The sequence below is a fragment of the Schistosoma haematobium genome, chromosome 5 (assembly GCF_000699445.3).
Source record: "Schistosoma haematobium chromosome 5, whole genome shotgun sequence".
Taxonomy (NCBI): domain Eukaryota; kingdom Metazoa; phylum Platyhelminthes; class Trematoda; order Strigeidida; family Schistosomatidae; genus Schistosoma; species Schistosoma haematobium.
Genome location: NC_067200.1, coordinates 18,559,465 through 18,581,391, shown reverse-complemented (window position 1 = coordinate 18,581,391; position 21,927 = coordinate 18,559,465). Strand labels below are relative to the sequence as shown.

General features: G+C 35.4%; 1 protein-coding gene across 3 annotated transcripts; it reads right to left on the bottom strand.

The window, feature by feature from the left end:
• Positions 1-1,369: 1,369 nt before the first annotated feature.
• On the bottom strand, positions 1,370-18,369 carry NIT2_1 (Carbon-nitrogen hydrolase). Of its 3 annotated transcripts, none has more exons than XM_051217664.1 (6): positions 18,183-18,369; positions 15,798-16,027; positions 15,251-15,396; positions 8,580-8,795; positions 4,560-4,723; positions 1,370-1,720 (listed from the first exon to the last, which is right to left on the bottom strand). In XM_051217664.1, exons 1-6 carry the CDS (start codon positions 18,306-18,308, stop codon positions 1,595-1,597), a joined length of 1,008 nt encoding a protein of 335 aa, XP_051065083.1. In that variant the 5' UTR covers positions 18,309-18,369; the 3' UTR covers positions 1,370-1,594. The 3 variants fall into 3 exon arrangements, with proteins under 3 accessions (XP_051065083.1, XP_051065084.1, XP_051065085.1); XM_051217663.1 differs by having other exon boundaries at positions 18,281-18,366; XM_051217665.1 differs by lacking the exons at positions 15,251-15,396; positions 18,183-18,369 and having other exon boundaries at positions 15,798-16,037.
• Positions 18,370-21,927: the final 3,558 nt, after the last annotated feature.

Here is a 21,927-nt window from a genome sequence, read left to right as displayed (position 1 = left end):
GTCCATCCGAAGGTGCTCGGTCACACATCTGCAACTGGTCACGAATGGACATGTTGTGCTAAACATCGTTTGCAACACCTAATCAGCTTATATCAGATGCCTCGTGATATATAGACTTTCAGATGTATCCTTGAACCACTTAGTGTTTGACTTCTGATTTGACTAGGTTAGGATACTCCGGTTATAAAGGTGTTGTATGTGAAGGCATTGTCAAAATCCGAATACCTATGTCATCTTTAGTTTCAGCATCAAACAGAGCAAAACTTGAGCTCTGATTACTAATTTGTGACAGTCATAATATAGTTTGAGATTGTAGAGGGCTGAGTCGTCCAAACTAATCTTGGTTCTGACATAACATGTACGTATAGAGAGGGGAAGGTACTGTAAACTGTCCTTAACATCAGATATCTCGCACAACTATCTCTCATTGGGAAATTCCTTTTGATTTAAATGGCATAATTTAGAGAAGTATTATTTCGGGGTCGTCAACATCCTTGGTACGGTTGATTTTTTGGTCAACCTTTCTGATCAGAATATTGGTAGTCATAATATTTCGAGACTTCGAAAGTCGTTGGTTGGATCAATTACTTTTCGCTTGCTTTCAATTTCGGCAATATGAACATTCGGCTCTAAGTGGTCAACTGGCTTGAGTCATATTAATGTATTGGACTTTTCACGTCGTGGTATGCTATTAAACTGTCGATGTAAAACTGGTTTCTTCCGCCATATTGTACATATTATTTGAATTACCAAATAATACCTTTGTAATCTGTCACTTTCTTCTCTGACTTGTGTTCTGGGAAATCCCTGGTCACTCGAGTGCTTATCGGACAAATATGTTTGACATTACATTCAATTCAACAACTACTTATCATAGTTGTTCGTCCTATCAGAATCCAGGGCTTCCACTTACTATCGAGATCAGAATTTTGTACCCCAGTAACAGGCTTATTTGATCGATTCAACTGTGTGGGTCAGAAAATTGGATAGGCATATTTCAATGGAGTAGGAAGATTTAGACCATAACCATCTTCTCGTTGGTAGCTTTCCGGACTAAGCTGCACACCCCCAGCGTTTCACGTAACCTTAAACTAGGTCAGTTTCACTTTAGCCATACCAACCTTCGTTAACAAAATACATTTTATTTCGTACTGTTTTTCTTTATGTTCCACAATTATTATTGCATACCCAAAACATCATCTATCCGACTGTTTGTTAGTGTGAAACATTCACATCACAACGGGATTACAATCAAACCCACTGGAAACAGCCATCACTAATAGATTCAGATTACACTTACTTCCTTAGATTGTCATTGATCTTACAGAGTCTTATCAAAAACCTCATGTTTAAATAATAAAAGACCCGGTGACTCATAATCGACTATATCATTATCAGGTTATCATGACTGATCAATGGATTATACAGAATAGGATAAACAACTGAAGTCAAAATATCACTCGAGAATATTCTTTGTTAATAGACAAAAGTAATGTGTAATACAGAATTTAATCAAGTTTATAAAGTGTATAATGATCAACAGTCAAATAATATATCACAAAGAATGTAATCGATAAATAAGAGACAAATATGTTTATGATTGTTTTTTAACTAATTTCGGTGTAGTATAAATATCTAAACGCCGTTGTCGACCAATTGGAATACTTTCACGAACACATTTCAATTCAGAAAAGTCTAAATCAGCTGTTATGATTTCCTCCTACAATAAGAAAAAATTGAAGATTTTCAATGATTACAAACACTTTTACAAATTTAATGATAATAACAAAATTACAGGATACCTTAGAAACAAACGAACAATATTGGATAGTGGCTAACAGTGGAATCCAAGACGCGCGTTTCGTCTTATTTGGGACTCGTCAACTGGATGTAACTGCATCTGAGTTGATGTTCACTCTGAGACTCGAACCCAGTGTCATTCGCTTCAAAAGCCATCGCGTTATTCACTCAGCTACTGAGTCCTGATAGCCACTTGCTTGTGCGATGGAGTGAATTTGAATTTGGCTTGTATCTGACAAATGACCAATACATTTCAATTGTCCAATTAGAGTTACAAGTTGTGATCTATGATGCCAAAAGTGTCATGAGCTACGAAACAAACACACTGGTGAATAAAAATGAACAAGATTTAGGTACCAGACAACACAATCTATAGGTTTTCCTAGGCAAAACAACACCATCTTTAGTGAATTATTGGGTTCATTTACAGTATATTATACCGTTTAAGTAAACTAGCGGGATCCAGTTGATCTAGTAAAATACAGTAATAACAAATTGTGAATACTTACAGAGTATCAACTACTCTACGGGGAATAAACAAGAGAAATTTTTACTCTCTAATCTCAGACCAAAATTATTAGAGATAAAAAACAAATTATTGACTGAGAATTTTACCAGATCTATTAAAGGATGACAAACAGTTACTCTGAAATTAAGTGAACCGAGATAAGGAGACTGTGCCATGGAAGGCAGTATAAAAACGAAGAACATGATGTGAGATTACTGAGCGATAAAAATTAAACTTTTTTAAAATGATAAATTCACTTGGCATTGTTTGTTTGAATCGTCCCATTGATGTTTAGGACTGTGATAGCTACAAGTAAGTAACTATCAGAACTCAGAACCTACGTAGATAACGCGATAGCGTTTGAAGCGAATGATACTGAGTTCGAGTCCCAGAGTGAACACCAACTGTGAGATACAGGTACATCCAGCTGACGAGTTCCGAATAGGACGAAACTCGCGTCAAACTGGATCCCACTGCCAGCCACTATTCATCTTTGTATATTTATATAAAGTAAATTATGAGAAAGTAACACACAAAAGCTTTTTTACGTCATCCCACCATACGAAGATGAGTTAAATAGGCTCAAGTCAGTTGTTAATAAAATGTACTGTGCAGAAAAGGTTATTATCATTGGAAAAACAAGGTCCATGTTTCATCGGAAACCTAAACGGCATGTAAACGATTACATCACATCAAACGGTTTTTTTAAAAATAATTTACATGTGTGCGACCACACACATACATGAGGAGCAACCGTGACTTGTGAGTTAGGGTCTCTGGATATGTATCAAAATGGTTACAGAAATAAATAAATTCAAACATAAAGGAGTAACAGGTCATCAGACTAATGTGTTAACTTAGACTTTGTAGTTTTGTACAAAAGTTGTCTAGAGTTCATCGAGGCCTTGGTCATACTAACATTCACCCTCCCCCCTTATATATACAGAAACAGTATGTTTTCAACATTGCAAACCTACCCTGATAATATTGATTTATAACCTAGAATAGTGAGTTACTGACTGTTTTTCATATTATTTTCTTTATTGTCATTATTTCCTTTTGTTTTCCACACATAACTATTCAATGACAAGTATACGAGTGATTAGATTATTCAAAATGTATTGAGCTAATATATTTGCGTCTTCTTACTACATTATCATTTAAACACTTCTACATTTCAAATTGAATTCATCAGGGGAACTAGATTTCAAATAGTTAAACTGCTTAGAATTTCAAGTGTATTGATGATTGAAATATCTAGTCTCTAACAATTACATGTAAGATTATGCTCTGCAAGACTCTAGAGAATCATAGCCAGTTGAATGTTGTATGTCCTGGGTTAGAATCTCGCGAGGCGGGATCGTAGATGCGTACTGCTGAGGAGTCCCACAAAGGGATGAAACGGCTGTCTAGTGTTTCCAGGTTATCAATGGTGGTCTAGCTTCAATTGATTTATGATCTCAACCATTAAAACTTAAATAACTTTATAATTAGATCATCTCTATTAATACCGTGTATTTTATGTGCTTATATTTAACAACAACTTTAGTGTACTACACAGTAATGGTAAGTAAAGAAATGTTTAGCGTATACAATTGTTTACCTTTATTGGAAAAAAACTGTATCAACTAAACTGATAATTACTCAGGTTGTGTATTTAATTACAGATATATAACATTCATCCGTTTTTTTTCCTGCCTGATAATGGCTTTGTTCTTTCTTCCAACCACCACCGCCAACTATGACATGCAATATTTGCCTGTGTATGATTAGGTTGGAAGAAGACTAGAAGAACACTAACTAAAATCTTGTTGATTGATGTAGACCACCTAGTTGAGTCCCATACGATAATTGTGACCAGTAGTTAGAGACGTCGAATAATATGACTGAGAATAGATCGCAATCACACAAATGAATTCAGTCTCTGTCTTCCATCTTGAATTTTGAGTTTTAAAACTATCTTATACTCTTTTATTTCTGAATCATAACGTCTACGCTGAATATTTTTAATGAATCTGACATTTTTCTCCCCGATTATCTCATCTTGTTGGGATAATACAATATGATATGACAACTTGAATCGATGCACAAGTTCTACGTTGATTATGTGTGGCTGACTCCACAAAACTTGATGCTAACACCAGGTTACATAAATCTATCAATAGTTTACCTCCATAAAATTGATCTGAAATATTCGAGTGAATAGTGAAATACAATGAATTATTATCAGTATTATTCGACAAATACTTACCTCTTTACCGCCTTTAGCTATAACTATACCCCATGGTGAAGTGATCAATGATTCAGCATGACTTATGTAATCTAATTCTAGATTACAAGCTGGACTACACATTCCAACATAACATTGTGTGTCTAAAGCACGTGCTCTACCCAATAATTCCCAATGTAAAGATCCTGGGTTTTTTTTGGAGAGGGAGGGGGAAAGAGAAGTGACAATTGAAAAAGAAAAGAGATATCACACATAAAGTATACTCTCTAATTATTGAAGTGAAAAATATACATAGTTACAAGAACATTTTTTCCCCAGAAAAAAGACCACAAGTTCCACACAAAACTATTACTAAACGTAGTAGATAAATAAACACAAATAAAAACTGTACTTCCTTGTCTAAGTTAAGGTATTAAAAAATCATACCAAGTCAATTTGACACTATTAATGTAAATATCAATATGAAAATTATCACTATATAGTTGTGGAGAATGTTGAGTTTAGGTTGATATCATGAATGGATCAACGTAAGACTACCACTAAAAATCTGAAAGCACTGGAAGGCTGTTTCGTCCTAGTACGGGACTCCTCAGCAGTGCGCATCTACAATCCTGAAAATTGGTACAATAAATAATAGTAATAATAATAATAACCAATCATAAAACTGGGTAATTAGATTAAAGTAGTAATCAATATCGTACTATCTATTTCTTAGCGATGATCGGATTTTATCGATCAAGTAATATATGGTCATAATTTAGTGCATGGACAACTCGATTCATATTTGTTCAACGTTAAAATGGTTAGAGTTGTTCTGATCGACATTAAACAAGATATTTCTATATAATATCTAGGGAGATGATGTTTCCTTAGTAGTGTATTCAGAACTATTCGGATCGAGAAATGAAATCCAGTGGGATTGATTAATCCTTAATGTTTAATTTGTGTAAGCATACTAACGTCACGCTACCTAGTCACTAATAATCAATGAACCCAATTTGAGTAAAGTTTCGTCCTCTGAACTGAATAGTTTGGCCGTGAAGCTTTTGTTCTTCTCCTTCTGAACAACATCATCAGCACAAATTTCAGCTAGAAGTGAGGTATTAAAATTGCTCTACATATAACTGACAACCTGTCCTGTCAACTATGATCTTAATTGGTTATTCTTAACCATTATTTCTATCATTGTCGGTACATCTATTTTGATTAATTCTCTTATTGATCTGATTCTTGATTCTATATTTGTGTATGTGATTTTGCTAATCGATTGATAAATTGAGTCGATTACGATTTTCTTTTTTATTGTTTTACTTGAATACTAAGCTTCTTAAAAACAAAAAAATTCTCTGACCTATTTATACACCCCTTATTCAAAAATGTCAACGTTTTTACAATCGAACGTGTCCATCGATATAAACGAAGCTACACCGTCATAGCATTTAACAGTTAAGCTGATATTCATGGCAGATGAGGATGAAGAGGGTGTAGACTTTGTTCAAATTCATGTTTCATGAAGCTGAGACAGTTTATTTCATAGATGAGATTATACTTGCCCCCAAATGCCCTGTTACGGCCGAGAGTCGGGAGAGTTCAGCTCTCCCTCTCCAAATGCTCTCACATGACCACGCGTATATAACCTCTGTCAGGGAAGTCCTACTCAATGCCTTCTCGCACCACGGGTGTTGTTTACGAAAATAAGAGGACGAAAAGCGAATGTCCGGCGATTTAACCGGATTCCAAACCAAATCAATGGTGCACATGGGCTCTAGGATTCCGAGGGAAAAAATGACGTATGAACCAATTGTTGGTCACCGGCTACCATGGGACTGCTCCTTACGATGCTCCACTGCCTTGTGGATTAGACCTTTAGATCGAAGGCTCGGGGAGTGGCCCCCTAAGAAAACCACCTGCTTCGGTTTCGGCACCCGGGCAGTATCACAGCCCTCACACATATCGAATGAGATTTGTGTGGCGCATATGTATTTGGTGCCTCCTTGTGCCAATATCTATGTGTTAAAATAAATAAATAATAAATAAAGAGATTATACTTATATTAATGAGTAAAATTTACAATACACCAAATTAAATAAATCCATTTTATTCAATAATGGTGTTTGTTTTTACTTTACGATAAAAGATAATCAAGGGTAACAACTATATGAGAAAAAAATGGAATAGAATTACTCTTTACTTTCGCATATAATATTGAATAACTACATTGTCTGACTAAAGTTTAGAACTATCAATGTACTAAATGAGAACACAAATAGCGACTAATCAAATGTGGCTATCAGGACTCAGTAGCTAAGTGGATAATGCCATAGCAACTAATCGAATGTATTTGAAGACAAAATTATAAAACATCAAAGTAAAATCTGAGAACCATACAGTGAGTACTTAATTTGTAAAATGTCAATCGATTATCTCAAACTTGACTATTCCTGCATTTTCATATCAATTACTTTCTGTTCCCATTCTTTCTTTCTTGACCTACTACGGCCAGACATTCTAATCTTGACTATCATTAGATACTACTCATGTCGATATTAGTAGCACATAGCACACAAAGACCAAGAGAAAAACATTGTTAACCTGACAGAAATTTCATTTGTTTATAATAATAATAATCTGAAAACTTCAAAACTTATTTTTCTTTTTTAGTTAGTCTTAGTTATCATCACTTTTGTAGAACATTGTAAGATGTTAAACTAGCAAACATCTAGAGTATAAATTTAGTTTGAAATAGTTTGATTTATCCAATTGTTGATAGTTTTTTTTTGCCTGAAATTTGATAAATCTTGGTTAGTATATAAGCAGCATCCTGTGTAGATTGTTTTGATATAGTTGTTATATCAATGCAATACGCAAGATTGATCAAATTTCTGTTAAGATATTTCAACAACATGATAATTTAGAAAATTTCAAGTTGAATTAACCATATAAAAGTTGAACAAGTACATGATTATGTGAGATTAGAAGTTAAATGGATAAAGCGATTATATTTGATGCGGACGGTACTTGGTTTGAGTTCCAGAGTGAATATAAACTCTAGGACACAGGTAAGTTCGATTGATGTGCCCTGAATAAGACTAAACGCACATTCTTGATTGTATGGCTATCCACACTCCATCTATTCTATATTACATCGCATGATATTATTGCATTCATTTACATTTTCGAACAGAATTCATTTTAGCTAAACGCTATAAAGATAAATTTCTATCTTCTAATTGTTCTAGTAGTAGTAGTAGTAGTAGTATCTACACAAGGCAAGATAATTGTAGATATGTATATTTATGCTTGTTAAATATTCGTACAATGAATTTCGTATTTCACATTCGAGTACCAATAGAAAATATCGACTGGAATTCATCTGACAAGTAAGTTGTCAGCCCACATTTATTTATTTGAACAGATAAATACTGGTACAAGGGGGCACCAGATACATATGCGCCACACAAATCTCATTCGATATGTGTGAGGGCTGTGATACTGCCCGGGTGTCCAAACCGAAGCAGGTGGTTTTCTTAGGGGGCCACTCCCCGAGCCTTCGATCTAAAGGTCTAATCCACAAGGCAGTGGAGCATCGTAAGGAGCAGTCCCATGGTAGCCGGTGACCAACAATTGGTTCATACGTCGTTTTTCCCTCGGAATCCTAGAGCTCATGTGCACCACTGATTTAGGATCAGGGGTTTTCCGACCCCTCTAGGTGGATCCACTTTATCCACCAACCCGGTTAAAGCACGGGACATTCGCTTTCCGTCCTCTCAATTTCGTAAACAGTAGTAATGCCACGAGAAGGAAGTGAGTAGGACTTCCCTGACAGAGGTTATATACGCGTGGCCATGCGAGAGCATTTCGAGAGGGAGATTGGACTCTCTCTCGGACGTACCAGGGCAGAAAAACACATATGATTAGAAAACAATTAGACACTTGAAGACGGTCAGTCACTTGGATCCATTATATATATATATATATATATATATATATATATATATTACTACAGAACACAAAAAAAAGAAAGATATATCATAACCTTACCAGTTTTAGGATTGAATGCAGCAGGGAATAAAAGTAATTGACATCCTAATTGATTAGCATAAAGAAGTGATAGTTCCGGAAAACGAATATCATAACATATACCAATTCCAACTCGTATTACTGAAATTTTATTCTCGGCATTTTTTAAAGGTATCTCAAAAGAGAATGTCTCTTTACCAGAACTAAGTGAAGCTGATTCTTTAAATGTAAACTGACCTAAACAAAAAAAGCAATAAGGATAAATGAAATTTAATTTAATGATATCGAAACTGAGAAGATAAAACAAAATAGATGAGTGAACAAAATGTACTATCATCAAGAAGGTACAAGTATTTATAAATAGTTGTCTACGCAAGATACTCAACATCCATTGGCCGGATACCATCAGTAACAGCCTACTGTGAGAGAGAACAAATCAGCTTCCAGCCGAGAAGGAAATCAGGAAAAGACGTTGGAAGTGGATTGGACATACATTACGGAAATCACCAAACTGCATCACGAGGTACGCCCTAACTTGGAATCCTCAAGGGAAGCGGAAAAGAGGAAGACCAGAGAACATAATACATTGGGAAATAGAAGCAGATATGAAAAGGATGAATAACAACTGGAAAGGATTGCCCAGGACAGAGCTGAATGGAGAGTGCTGGTGAGCGGCCTATGTTCCTCCACGTGGAGTAACAGGTGTAACCAGCCAGAACAAAATGAAAATTCGGTGTTATTAGACTTGATATCATTATTAATTCATCTGTAAAGTACAGATTTGAGCCCGATTCTACGTGTATCAGGGTAAATGATATTACGCTGTTACCTAAAAAGGAATAGATGGACGAGAGTTCGAACCTACGAGCTGTTGGCAAAAAATTCCAACAATCTAACCACAGAGCCATAGTACAAGAAGAAAAAGAAAGTAAATTTACTATAAAGTTTTTTTATGTATAAAAAGAGCGCCTTTTAAAAAGCGAATTGTTGATAAAATATAATGAAGAAAATACTGATATTTCTGAATCGGTTAAAACTGTTAACTGAGAATAAAATACATATTGAATCGATGAAAATAGTGACGTAAAGTTAGCGAAACTAATCTACAAATGAGACTAAATGGGTTTACTCGGTTATTAGCCATAATATAATGTAAGAAGACTACAGATAATTCCGTTAACGGCACCAACTGATTTGACTGTAGGTTAATGTTTGATTTTGAATGGATCTTGTTTCATAGCCTGGTAACGAACTACGAAGTAACGTGTAAAGAGGAACATAGATCTCTAGAATGACGTATATATGAATTGCTATCTTGAATCTAATTATAACAATGTTGATCAACAAATGGGTAGAAAAATTGGATTTTTAATTTTTTTGATGTTTTGTGGCTGTGTATTGATCAGTTTTGAAAAAGATCTTATATGAGTCTATTTCATGACAACAAAGGTATCAACTACATATCTGACTAATATAGTGTCTAAAATATTAGCCTCAATAATACTTCGACGCCTAACGAAAGCTCATGAACAGCAGACTAGAGAAAATCAGGCTGGTTTTCGACCTGGACGTGGTTGTATAGATCAGATATTCACACTACGTCAGGTTCTAGAACACAGACACACATTCAGACGCCCCACAATGGTAGTATTTCTCGAACTAAAGCAGCATTCGACTCTGTTGATCGTAAGGTTCTATGGCAGTGTTTGTCACTGAAAGGAGTACCAAAGAAGTACATTAACTTTATACAGGCTCTCTACTCGAACACAACTGGTCGAGTGAGAGCTTATGGCGAACTGTCATGAGAATTGATTACCTCAAGTGGTGTTCGTCAGGGCTGTCCACTCTCTCCATTCTTGTTCAACTTTGTCATTGACGTACTTTTAGAGATACCACTCTCCTCACCTAAATTTACAGGGGTTGAACTCCTAACAGGAGGTTTACTTGTTGACTTAGAATATGCTGATGACATAGTTTTATTTGGCGAAGACGCTGACAAAATGCAGAGTCTTCTGACCACTCTAAAAAATAATGCAAACATGTTCGGCATGCGATTCTCCCCCTCGAAATGCAAAATGTTGCTTCAGGATTGGGTTGCATTGACACCCGAACTAATGATAGGGAGTGAAGTAATTGAGCGTGTCGATCGCTTCACTTATCTTGGAAGTCTCATCAGCCTTGTGGTCTTGTGTGTGACGAAATCTCAGCACAGATACAGAAGGCTCGACTAGCTTTTACCAACTTGCGTCATTTATGGCGTAGGCGAGATATCCGTCTATCAACCAAAGGACGTGTTTACTGCGCAGCAGTTTGTTCCGCCCTACTTTATGGCAGTGAAACATGGCCGGTAAGAGTAGAAGATATTCGTAGGTTACTAGTATTTGATCATAGGTGTCTTCAAAATATTGCTCGTATATCCTGGGACCATCGAGTAAGTAATGCAGTTCTTAGGAAACGGGTACTAGGTAAGGATGGCAAGTCAATTGATGAAGTAGTGAAACTTCATCAGTTGAGATGACTGGGACACGTGTTACGTATGCCCAACGACCGACTGCCTCGACGTGCGATGTTCAGTGGTATAGGAATAGGTTGGAAGAACGCTAGGGGTGGCCAGACCAAAACATGGCACAAGTCCATGAAATCACTGACAAGTGGATTGAGTCATGTTGGTAGGTGTAGACTACCTGGTTGGGGACCGCAAGATGATAGCAACCGATGGTTAGAGACCCTGAATGACATGGCTCAAAATCGTTTGCAATGACGCAGGTGCATCCACTCTTTGTGTTCTCCCAAATTCTAATCTTCTGATTTCTTCATGTCCCTTTCTTTTTTCTCTTTCCAAATTTATTTCACTGTATTATACTCCTTGAATAACATCTTCAAACCCTAATGTTTCTGATTACAGCTTATAATTTTACTACATCTAGCACTACGGGATTTGAATCGACCACTGCATCTCTGTGCTAATGTGGTGTGGCAACTCGAACTGATGTATGTACGTACGAAGTTCTACGTTGTTACTGACTGACTGACTGACGACATATCTGAGACAAATTCGTAGTTTAGATTCGGTCTGGGCAACCGGGCGGTATCAAAGCCTACACACAAATCAAGTGATTTGTGTGGCGCATATCTATTCAATGCCCTTTTGTACCAATATTTATGTGTTGAAATAAATAAATAAATAGGAATAAATGTCATCAACAAAAATATTTGATTCTAAATGTGACATAAACAGTTTGGCTACAGTCAAGGAAACTGGTGACCCAATTGCTATTCCATTTTTTTGTTGGGTAATGTCCCCTTAACAGTAAGCAAGGTTGAATTTAAGCACAGTTTTAGGGATTTCATGATCGGACTGATGCTTAAAGGATATCTGTCAGAAAAAGTATCATCACTCTCTATCTCTCTCTCTCTCTAGGAAACCAATAATAAAATCTAAGCATCTATGAATAGGAATACTAGTGTATGATGATCCACCTTATAGCTTACCATAATTTCATTCTTTTCGAGAATTATGTAAGTTGTGTTGAAGTGGCTTTAACATACTACTTAGATAATGAATATGTTGGCGTGTTTGTAAAGTCTACTGTAGATTTTAATGAGATGTCTGATTTATGAATTTTAAGTAAACCATAAAAACGTGGTACAGTGCATGATTTGGGGTATAAATTAAACCATAAACAGATTGATTTTAGTTCATTCAAAAGTTGACTTGTCCCTGATTTGACTTTATTTTTAACCGTTTGAAGATATTTTAGATCAATCTTTTGATATGGTTCTGTGGAAAGATGTTCAAAAGCTTCAGTATCATAATACTTTTTATTCATGACTACTGTTGTGTTAAAGTGTAGAGCTCTCAGTTCTTCTTTTCGACTGTTAGGTGTAAAGTGTTTTTTTTTAGTCAAAATATGAGATGTTTTTTGACGTATTAAATGAGACTCTATTTCCCGATAGTTGGTTTTATAATTGGAGCAATTTCAAGAGTACTAAGTGGTGTTCTGTGATTTCATGGTTGCTTAGATTCCTGTCTGTGAAATAATGAACAATTCTTAGACCATTAGAGTCATCAAGTTGATATTAAAAATATCGAAATAATACAAAACGTCTTTTCAACCTACAAAGAAAGATGGATAGCTAAAGCTCTCCATATATTGCTTAACTGCCCTCAATAGAAAAGGTATCAGTATGCATCTGACATGGACCATTTATCTGAGCTACCACGTCTGATTCTATTCTCATACAAATCTTGTCTCATCATTTCACATTTTTCATCCATCAACACACGCACATACAAACATGTTTCACATAAAACATATTAACCGAAATGACATGACATTGACTTGGTCAAACTTGTTTTTTGATCCATCGCACTAAATATTCTTGCTTAATTCTTTTGTATTATTTAAACTTGGGTTAATTTGATGTGTTTAATTATCCTCTGAAGAAGTGGCCTACAACGAGTTACGAAACGTCGGAAAATCTAAAAATCCAACTTTTCTACCTATTGGGATATTACAAATATATTATTTTTTATTAGTAACAATCTACCCAATGCTTAATTTATTTAGATTACCCAATTAAACCTCGGTAATGAAATCTAACTATAACAATTTATCAATAAACAGACTATATGTAACTAGATACAACTTGATGTAAGTGAGAAGGGAGATGTTAATTCACTTACTATCGAAAACAATATTTCAAGTCAAGTTTTTCACATTGATTCATTGACATCGACTAATCCAACTTTTAATAAATTTCAATTAGTATGGGTGTAGAATTGTGGAGATTGTAGGATTTTCATAGTTTAAATCATGAATTAATCTAAACTAGACCACTACACTATTGGATGCAGGCTCAGTGGTCTAGAGGTTTAGAGTTCACGTACAAGAACAAAGTATTTAATCCTCGGTCAGGTCGTGGATGTGCATTGCTTGGGAGTCCCATGCTAGGATAAAACGGCCGTTTAATGCTTCTAGGATTTTTCAAATGTTGGTCAAGCTAAGATAAGTTCGTGATTTAAATTCTGAAGTTTTCAACTAGGCAAAATTCATTAGTTAGTATGTAAAATTAAAAGATTTATCACAACTAACAAAATCCTGATTACTGATCCCCCATATATATGAGATCTCTTTCCTAATAAAAACTTAATCATGTCCAAAGCGGATTCGAATTCACAACATAGCTGGTTGAAAGCAATGTGTAAACGCAATAAAAATTTACAAAATATATTTCTCTGTTGTCATTTAAACTAAGCTGAAAAAATAGAAATAGGCTCTTACTAACAATAAATTATTATTTTAGACCGGATTTATTATGTGATTGGCAAAGAAATCACTCCTCCGACAGACATACTGGTTTCAAATGGATGCGAGAGTTAAAATAGAACAAAGTGATTGAAAGTTTGATCTATAAACTACAGAGTCAATTTGCTGCAACACATTTACGATCATACACAAAATAGTTCTGCTGACTTTTTGTCAAATACATAGTTTTATCAGAAGGGGAGTTGTGGATATTATAGTGATTTTAATAGTTGAGATCATGAGTCAATTGAAGCTAGACCACCATGGAAAACCTGGAAGTACTGGATAGCTGTTTCTCACTGCTGAAAAGTCCCATGACAGGACAAAACAGCCGTCCAGTGCTTCCAGGTTTCACATAGTCTTATATCCAAAAGCTTAAAATACAACATCTAACAGATTATGACATAAAAATTATGTGACCATAACACGAGATTACACACAACACATATTCTCATTAAATTCATACTAGATGCTAGCATTGAAAACTGAAAGTTAGTGTGACATGAAACTGATTACATTTTGAAAGTCATGCTGACTGCAATCCCAGATAATAAATAATTTCATCATTTGAATATGAGATAATAATTTAAAACCATTAGGATAACGTCTGTAGTTTTGATTGACTCAATCAGACAGTCAGTCAGCTACGACGTAGGACCAGGCACATATATGCATCGGTTCAAATTGTCACACCTCATTAGCACAATAAAGTGAACACCAAATTTATAGAAGTAATTACTTCAATGGTGGTAATATATAAAATAAGGATTGCATATAAAAATATAGTACAGGAAGAAAGAATTAGTTCGTAGAAAGAAAAATATGAAGCGATTTTAATCTCATAGTTTAAAGGAAGACAGAGAGTGTATACACCTAAGCCATTGTGATCGATTCTGAACTATGTCACACAGAGTCTCCAACTATTGGTTATGATGGTCGCATGGACCCCAACCAAGTAATCTGCATCTACCAACATGGCTAAGACTAGATGTTAGTGACTTCAAGGACTGATGCCACATTTTGGTTTGGCCGCCTCCAACTTTCTTCCAACCATCCCCAACACTAGACAGCGTTGCACGTCATTGTAATTGGTGTTCAGTTATACGTAGGACGTGGCTCAAGCATCTCAGTCGATGAAGATTCACAACCCCATCAAATGATTTACCATCATTGCCTAATACTATGCGTCTAACCTTATTACAAATCATACTGTTACATGGTTGACATGACTACGTTTACCTATAAGTTAGTGATTTTACCATTGGATAAACTTGTCATTTATTAGATTTGTATCGACTGTTAGTTTAGAAGAGAAAATGGAAACTTAATACTAGAGAACAATTATATTTTATCGGAAAAAACTCGACAGTTTCTTTAGATTACCTGGTATATCAATATCGAACAAGTGTAATTTACGATATAAGCCAACTAGTTCACCATCTGGATTATATGTTGCACAACAGTTATATAACTTGCCATCAGGTCCACGTTCAGGGATAGAACCACCGACAAGCCATATTTTATGAGATCTGTAAATGATTGAACAAGTATTTATTTCAAAACCTATTTGTTATTAAATGTTAAGGACAAACAGTAAACTGTCATTGTATCTCTGTGTTATTTACGGTGTCACGTTTTGTAGCCTCCAGCTTACAGACATTTTTGACAACGATATTCAAATGTATGATTAACTTACACCTTTACAACACATACAAATGAATTACGATTTTATGGTTTTTTACAAATATAAAGTTAAGTACTGAAATAATTTCGATCTTACAGAAACACTGTTAATGCACAGAATTATGCAGTCTACATGGCAAGCACAACAGTGAAAGAACGCACATGCCATTGAAAACCAACCAAAAAAAATGAAATAACTTTAACTGAAATCTTCATTGTGGAAGAATGCAATCATAGTTAAACTTACTTAGCAGCGTCTGATAGCATTTGGCATGACGGACCGTTTGGAACAGTTTCTGCATAGGGTCCAAAATATTTTGCACCAATAGGGGAGGTAAAGCATTCCGGAAGGCATACAAGGTGAGGTGAATGCTCAGATACAGCTCGACTAATTAATTCAGAAGCACGTTTTATATTGGCAGTCTTATCTGCACCCACGAACATTTGCAATAGTGCCAGTCGTAACATTTTTACACACTGTTAGAAAGAATATTTTATTTCAAATGCTAGGTAATTGTTTAAATAAATAAAATCTGATCATTTATGATAGCCAACACATTGCAGTTTTTAAGCGAGAATATAGTGATATAAAATTTAAGGGTGGAACATAAATCATACCTTTTAAAATTCATTCACATTTAGTACTAAATGTTACAGTAATACTTTCTGTAAATTAACCCTGAAAATATAATCCTCCCAAAAATGTCACCATTCGATTTATTAACTGTCTCTTCGTTAAATATTTCACAATCCGTCAATCGGGTTTGAATGCGTACGTTTTACCTAAAAATTACTGGCTTTTTCTACATGCTCTCAAGTATTTGACTAAATAACTGAGTCATTCCATCACTATATCTACTGCGGTTTAGGTGGCCTGGTTACAATACTACCCCTCACACCTAAAATGTGGTTCAAAGTCAAATACACGAATATTTACTTGTTAAAGGAGACGAAAAATAATTAAAATACTAGCTCGAACAAACCTGACTCTTATAAAACCTCAACCAGGCGGCTCATAATCTAGCATGTAAGTTTATAATTTTACTTGGCTGTGAATATTTGAAAGATTTGAATCCTACTATTACTACATGAACATTAAGAGACCTTCAATATAATGAATATGCAAAGGCAGGTTTATGTGAAAGCATAATACATATTTCACTAGAAATGACTTTCAAGAAAATATGTATACACAATATTTCTACAGTTGTATTCATCAAAATAGTGGCTTTAGTTACTGTGAAAACAAAGAGCAGTCACACATACTGTTGTTTGAAAGCGAGTAGGAAAGCCCAACTAAATAGTCTTACCTCCCGATTTGTTGGCAATAGGTTGCTACGAATTACACTGCCACAGTATATAATTATGAACTGAGCAAAGTACTTGATGTTTTATCAAGAGGTAAACATTATATGGGTAACAGTCAAAAGCCCATACTACAAAACGTTTAACACAAGGGAAGACTTGGAAACAATTTTCTACCAATCCTGTAGTCCATATATAGAAAGTTTCAATTTAACACAAAATCTCAAAACTTCGGATCTGACATTTAAACCTTCATTGATATCAAAGTAACAGAGGTTAGATAATAAGGGAATTAAGACGTCATACTCAAAGCATTGAGACGGAACGGAGATGTTTAGACAGATTTAAATAATCTCACACTTAATTGAATGAGATTTCCCCAACATTTACTAATTAACATACAGTAAACAGAATAGCATTTTCTCAAGATGAAATAAATCCCCTTTTTGGTATAAGCAAATTCGAGTTCCCATTATCGATAAAAAGAAGCGAGTGTTTGAATTGCATGTTGGCTTAAAAGCTTTAGCGAAGGACTTTAGTGACCGTCTATAGAAGTAATTTGCCTCACTAACAGAGAGTAAGCTAAGTGTAGAAAGCAACCGTAGCAGTGATTTCGACTTCTAGAGGCAAGTTACATGATTCTGAGAATCAACTAAGGTTTATGAATTATTTTCACGGCATATAATTACAAGTCAACGCTTCCACACCTTATTTAGATTTAAGAGGATGTTGCCTTATCCCAGGAAATACTTTTTATCGCTACAGTAGTCACATAAACTTCCCTGATGACTACAGCGAATTAATGAGTTGTTGGTTTAATTTGTACCACAAACCATTTCGTTCATGGAAAATGGATAACATGATACGCACCTACAAGTGTGGTGCCAACGAAATAACTCTTTAAGACAACCTGATAACGCAAACTGACTGAAGAATCTGAACATGGAAAAAGATTCATAACAGTGATGTTGCTATAAAAACAGTAGACAAAATGCAGATTTACTTAGACGAGTCCTCGAAATGCCCTGGTAAGATCGTGGGTGGTGAGTCAGCTCTCCCTCTGAAAATGCTCCAACATCGCCATGCGTACACAGTCACTACAGATATCACCATAAACACTTCCTTTAGAGTAAGGGCTATATATATATATATATATATATATATATATATATATATATATATATATATATATATATATATATATATATACAAAATTATGGCAATCGTTGACTATATAGCAAATAAAGTGCTGTATAAATTGAACAGTCTCCTATGTTGTTTCATATAGATAATGTTTGCAATGTATGTATGCAACAATACAACTAACTTCATAATGTTTGTCACATGCGAAGGAACCATTAGTTGCTCTATATCTCAGGTAAAACATGAAAATATTAATGACCACAAAATTTGTGATGCAATTACAGTGTTTCAACGACCTACTAAACAACATAGGCTACTTAAAACCAACTACAAGCCAAGACGATCCTAAAAGCTCCGAACATCACCTGTTTGAAACTCCGCTATGCAATACGATATGCAATCTAAATTTAGAAAAATAGTGTACATTGAATTACTTCTTCCAGTCAATCCTTTTAATGAATGAAAAGGATCCGAAACACATTTAATTATCAAGGCGGCTGGTCAATCCTTTTCACCGCAGTAATTTTAGAGAATTACAAACTTTAAACGTAGTTCCAGTGACTTATCAGTGTATGTCTTTTCAAATTGAAGTGAGAGGACAATACCCTTCTCAGAGGTAAGGTATGATGACGAAAAATCTCATCACTAACGGCCAAGCAATTAGGTAGAGAAAACTTATCAGTTGGTCGGGTTGCCAACATCTTCGAAAAGAATTCCAACAATACCTCATTTTCATTGGTCTAGGAATTTCGATGAAAAGTAGCAAACGATTCACCACAAACAATAATATGACAGACTTTTTCTACGGCTAGATTAATACAAGTGGCACGATGTCCTTGTGCCAGTACCTCTCATCGGTAGCATTATTTGTGTACAGATGCGAGGAACCAAATCTCTAACAGTAAATGATTAGTCCTATCCAAGTTTCCCAGAAAAGAAAGGCGTCTAATATCCAACTTAAGTCTATATACATATAATATTATGATAAACAATGCAATTGATTTTGAGAATAAAGTCAGTACGATAATAGACCGCAGATGAAACTGTATTGTTCCCCGGAGAGTGCTTTGAAATGGCCCACGACTGAATGTGTCAGTGTATTACTTCCTCTACACAAGTCTACATTATGGTTAGCGCATAGTTTTTCATTATTCACAGCGGTGCCGAAACAAATCAAATTGTGCAATGCATTTTAATTCAGGGCTAATGTTTTTGATGCATTTGTTACTCTAAACGTCATTAAGATACCTCAAGTATTCCCCTCAGACTTTAATACTGTCTTGGAATGCATTCTACAGGCTCGCAAGCAGTAACTCAATTATTTCGCCTGAATACGGCAAAAAATTCACTGAATTTGAGATCAATGATTGACCATGTCTTTTCACTGTTATAATCAATAATGTCATAATAAATAGTTTGTCGGATAGTGTGTCACTGCTACCCATGTGAGTTCCTATCCTGCAAAGAAATACGTCTCGTATTTTCTCATCTGCGACCTATCGAAAAATACGCCCTGCATGCATGTGTGGACTTTATTTTTAAAGCCTTTAATGCATATGTTGTTGAAAAGCCCGGGTTATAGGACATCTAAGTTAACATGAATATCTATGCTCGGTTTTTTCAAATTTTGAAGCAAACTATCGAAGTTATTTCTACCATTGTTTGAAAGGGTTAGAATCACCCATTCACAGCTACTGTTATTAGTCAGAACAAACCAATAGTTTTCCTTAATGAGTGTGCAGCGATAAATATGAGCAGCTTCAGTGATTTACTCAGTTTATATTCCGTGTTATTTATTTTTTGGTCCTCCCAAATAGTTTGTTTGAAAAATGCACTTAGAGTTTGTTGATTAAGGAAAATGAACTTTAGGATTCCGAGTCAAGTGACAGTATCCCATAGTAATCCATGTAAACGAAACCTCTACAAATCTTAGTATTTTAAGTGAGTGTCCATGCACGTTCAAGAAGCAAAATCCAACTCCTACCCGTTCCCTAAAACAATTAATCGTTAATCGCGTGATGTTCTTGGCGCGGCAATTGGGGTAGAATTATTTGTGGATAATCTTTTGTGTGGAGATTGATCATGCTCAGGTACGAACGTCATATCTGCCGTTTGTAGTGACACATCAGAAAATAATACTACCGAAAATCTGAACTTTGAAACCAAAAGGTCAAACAGTAATGCACCATCGCCCCAGAAACTATGTAGTTATACATTAAATCGTTTACTTAACGGAAAATATTACTTTTCTTTTCATTTCAAAGACACTATCAGAGAAGAAAGTTAAATCCAATGATTAAAACTAAGATACCATCTAGTTATTCCATCAAGTTGTATAACATCAGTCCCATCATCATATGGTTCTGTTTGAAAATCATATCGGTTGATCTCAGGAAATAAAAATGAGTGAAATAAAATGGGTCATTTCCTAGGTAATGACCTTGGTTGGTGTTATTACCATTTTTCCTATGTGTTAAATGTTGAGTGTAATTCTTCAGAGTTACCGTGTTGTTAAATACCATAATTGAATTATATATTGCGACGAAAGTCATATGAGTTACACGAGCGGACTTCGCCACATGACAAACATTCTTCGGTCTCGTTTATACCTTGCAGATCCTAAGTTGTTTCTCATGTTTTCGCGAGACCGAGGATCGTCGCTAGTCAAACGCCTGTTCATATGACCTTGAGATCGAATCGAATAAGAACAACTAACTGTTGTAGTAGTATTCTTAATATCCTGGAATTAGGTTTCATGCGAATCCTCATAGTTAATGCATACAAATCTAGCATATTTAAAGTAACACTACAGAACTTGTATAAGCTTTCTTTCCACATTTGGTGTGTCAATCTCTTCAATTATTCCCTCACGCAGCTGGACATGAAGTTGTCTACTAAAGTTCCACTCGACTGCTTATTTCTGCAATTCGAGCATAAAAACTCTAACACTTTTGTTATTCTAGAGAATAATTTCATGGAACTTTGCCATTTCACAGCCTTGAAAGTTTGTATAGTTTACATAATTTAGTACTTGTTATTTGAGTTATACAGGGAAGTGAAAGAGATATATCTGAAAATTCCAAATCTCCAAAGTTGCAGACCTCATTTCCGATGAATTTAAGAAAAAATGAGTCACAATTTCATTATCCTTAGCATCTTTTTTAGCAATGCTCAAGATTTCAAACTTTTCCATCTAAACGTCGAGGATTTCACAATTAAAATGTATATTCAACTGTCCAATCACAGGCTCAATCGCGAAACCGATCTCAAGCCCGACCAAAGGAGGACGGTTGGGCATAGAGTCACCAACCCCAAGACTACTTAGTTTCTCCTTTTTCTGGTGATCGACTGGATTACAAAGACCTAGATATCTGAAGGGGAACATGGGATACAATGGATAGCTTGGGTGCAGCTAGACGATTTAAACCTTACAGACGACCTAGCTCTTCCATCCCATAGACAACAACAAATGCGGATTAAGACAGTCAGGGTAGCAGCAGTCTCTGCATCAGTTGGGCCTAAACATACACAATGGAAGAAGCGAGATCAGTCAGTCAGTAACAACTTAGAACTTCGTACGTACTTACATCAGTTCGAGTTGCCATACCACATTAGCACAGAGATGCAGTTGTCGATTCAAATCCCGTAGTGGTAAAGGTAGTAAGAGTATAAGCCGTACTCGGAAAGATTAAGGTTTGAAGATGTTATTCAAGGAGTATAATTCAGTGAAATAAATTTGGAAGGAAAGAAAAACATGAAGAATTCAGAAGATTAGAATTTGGAAGAACACAGAGAGGATGCACCTGCGCCATTGCAAACGATTTTGAGCCATGTCATTCAGGGTCTCTAACCATCGGTCACTATCATCTCGCGGTCCCCATCCAGGTAGTCTTCACCTACCAACATGACTCAGTCTACTTGTCAGTGAC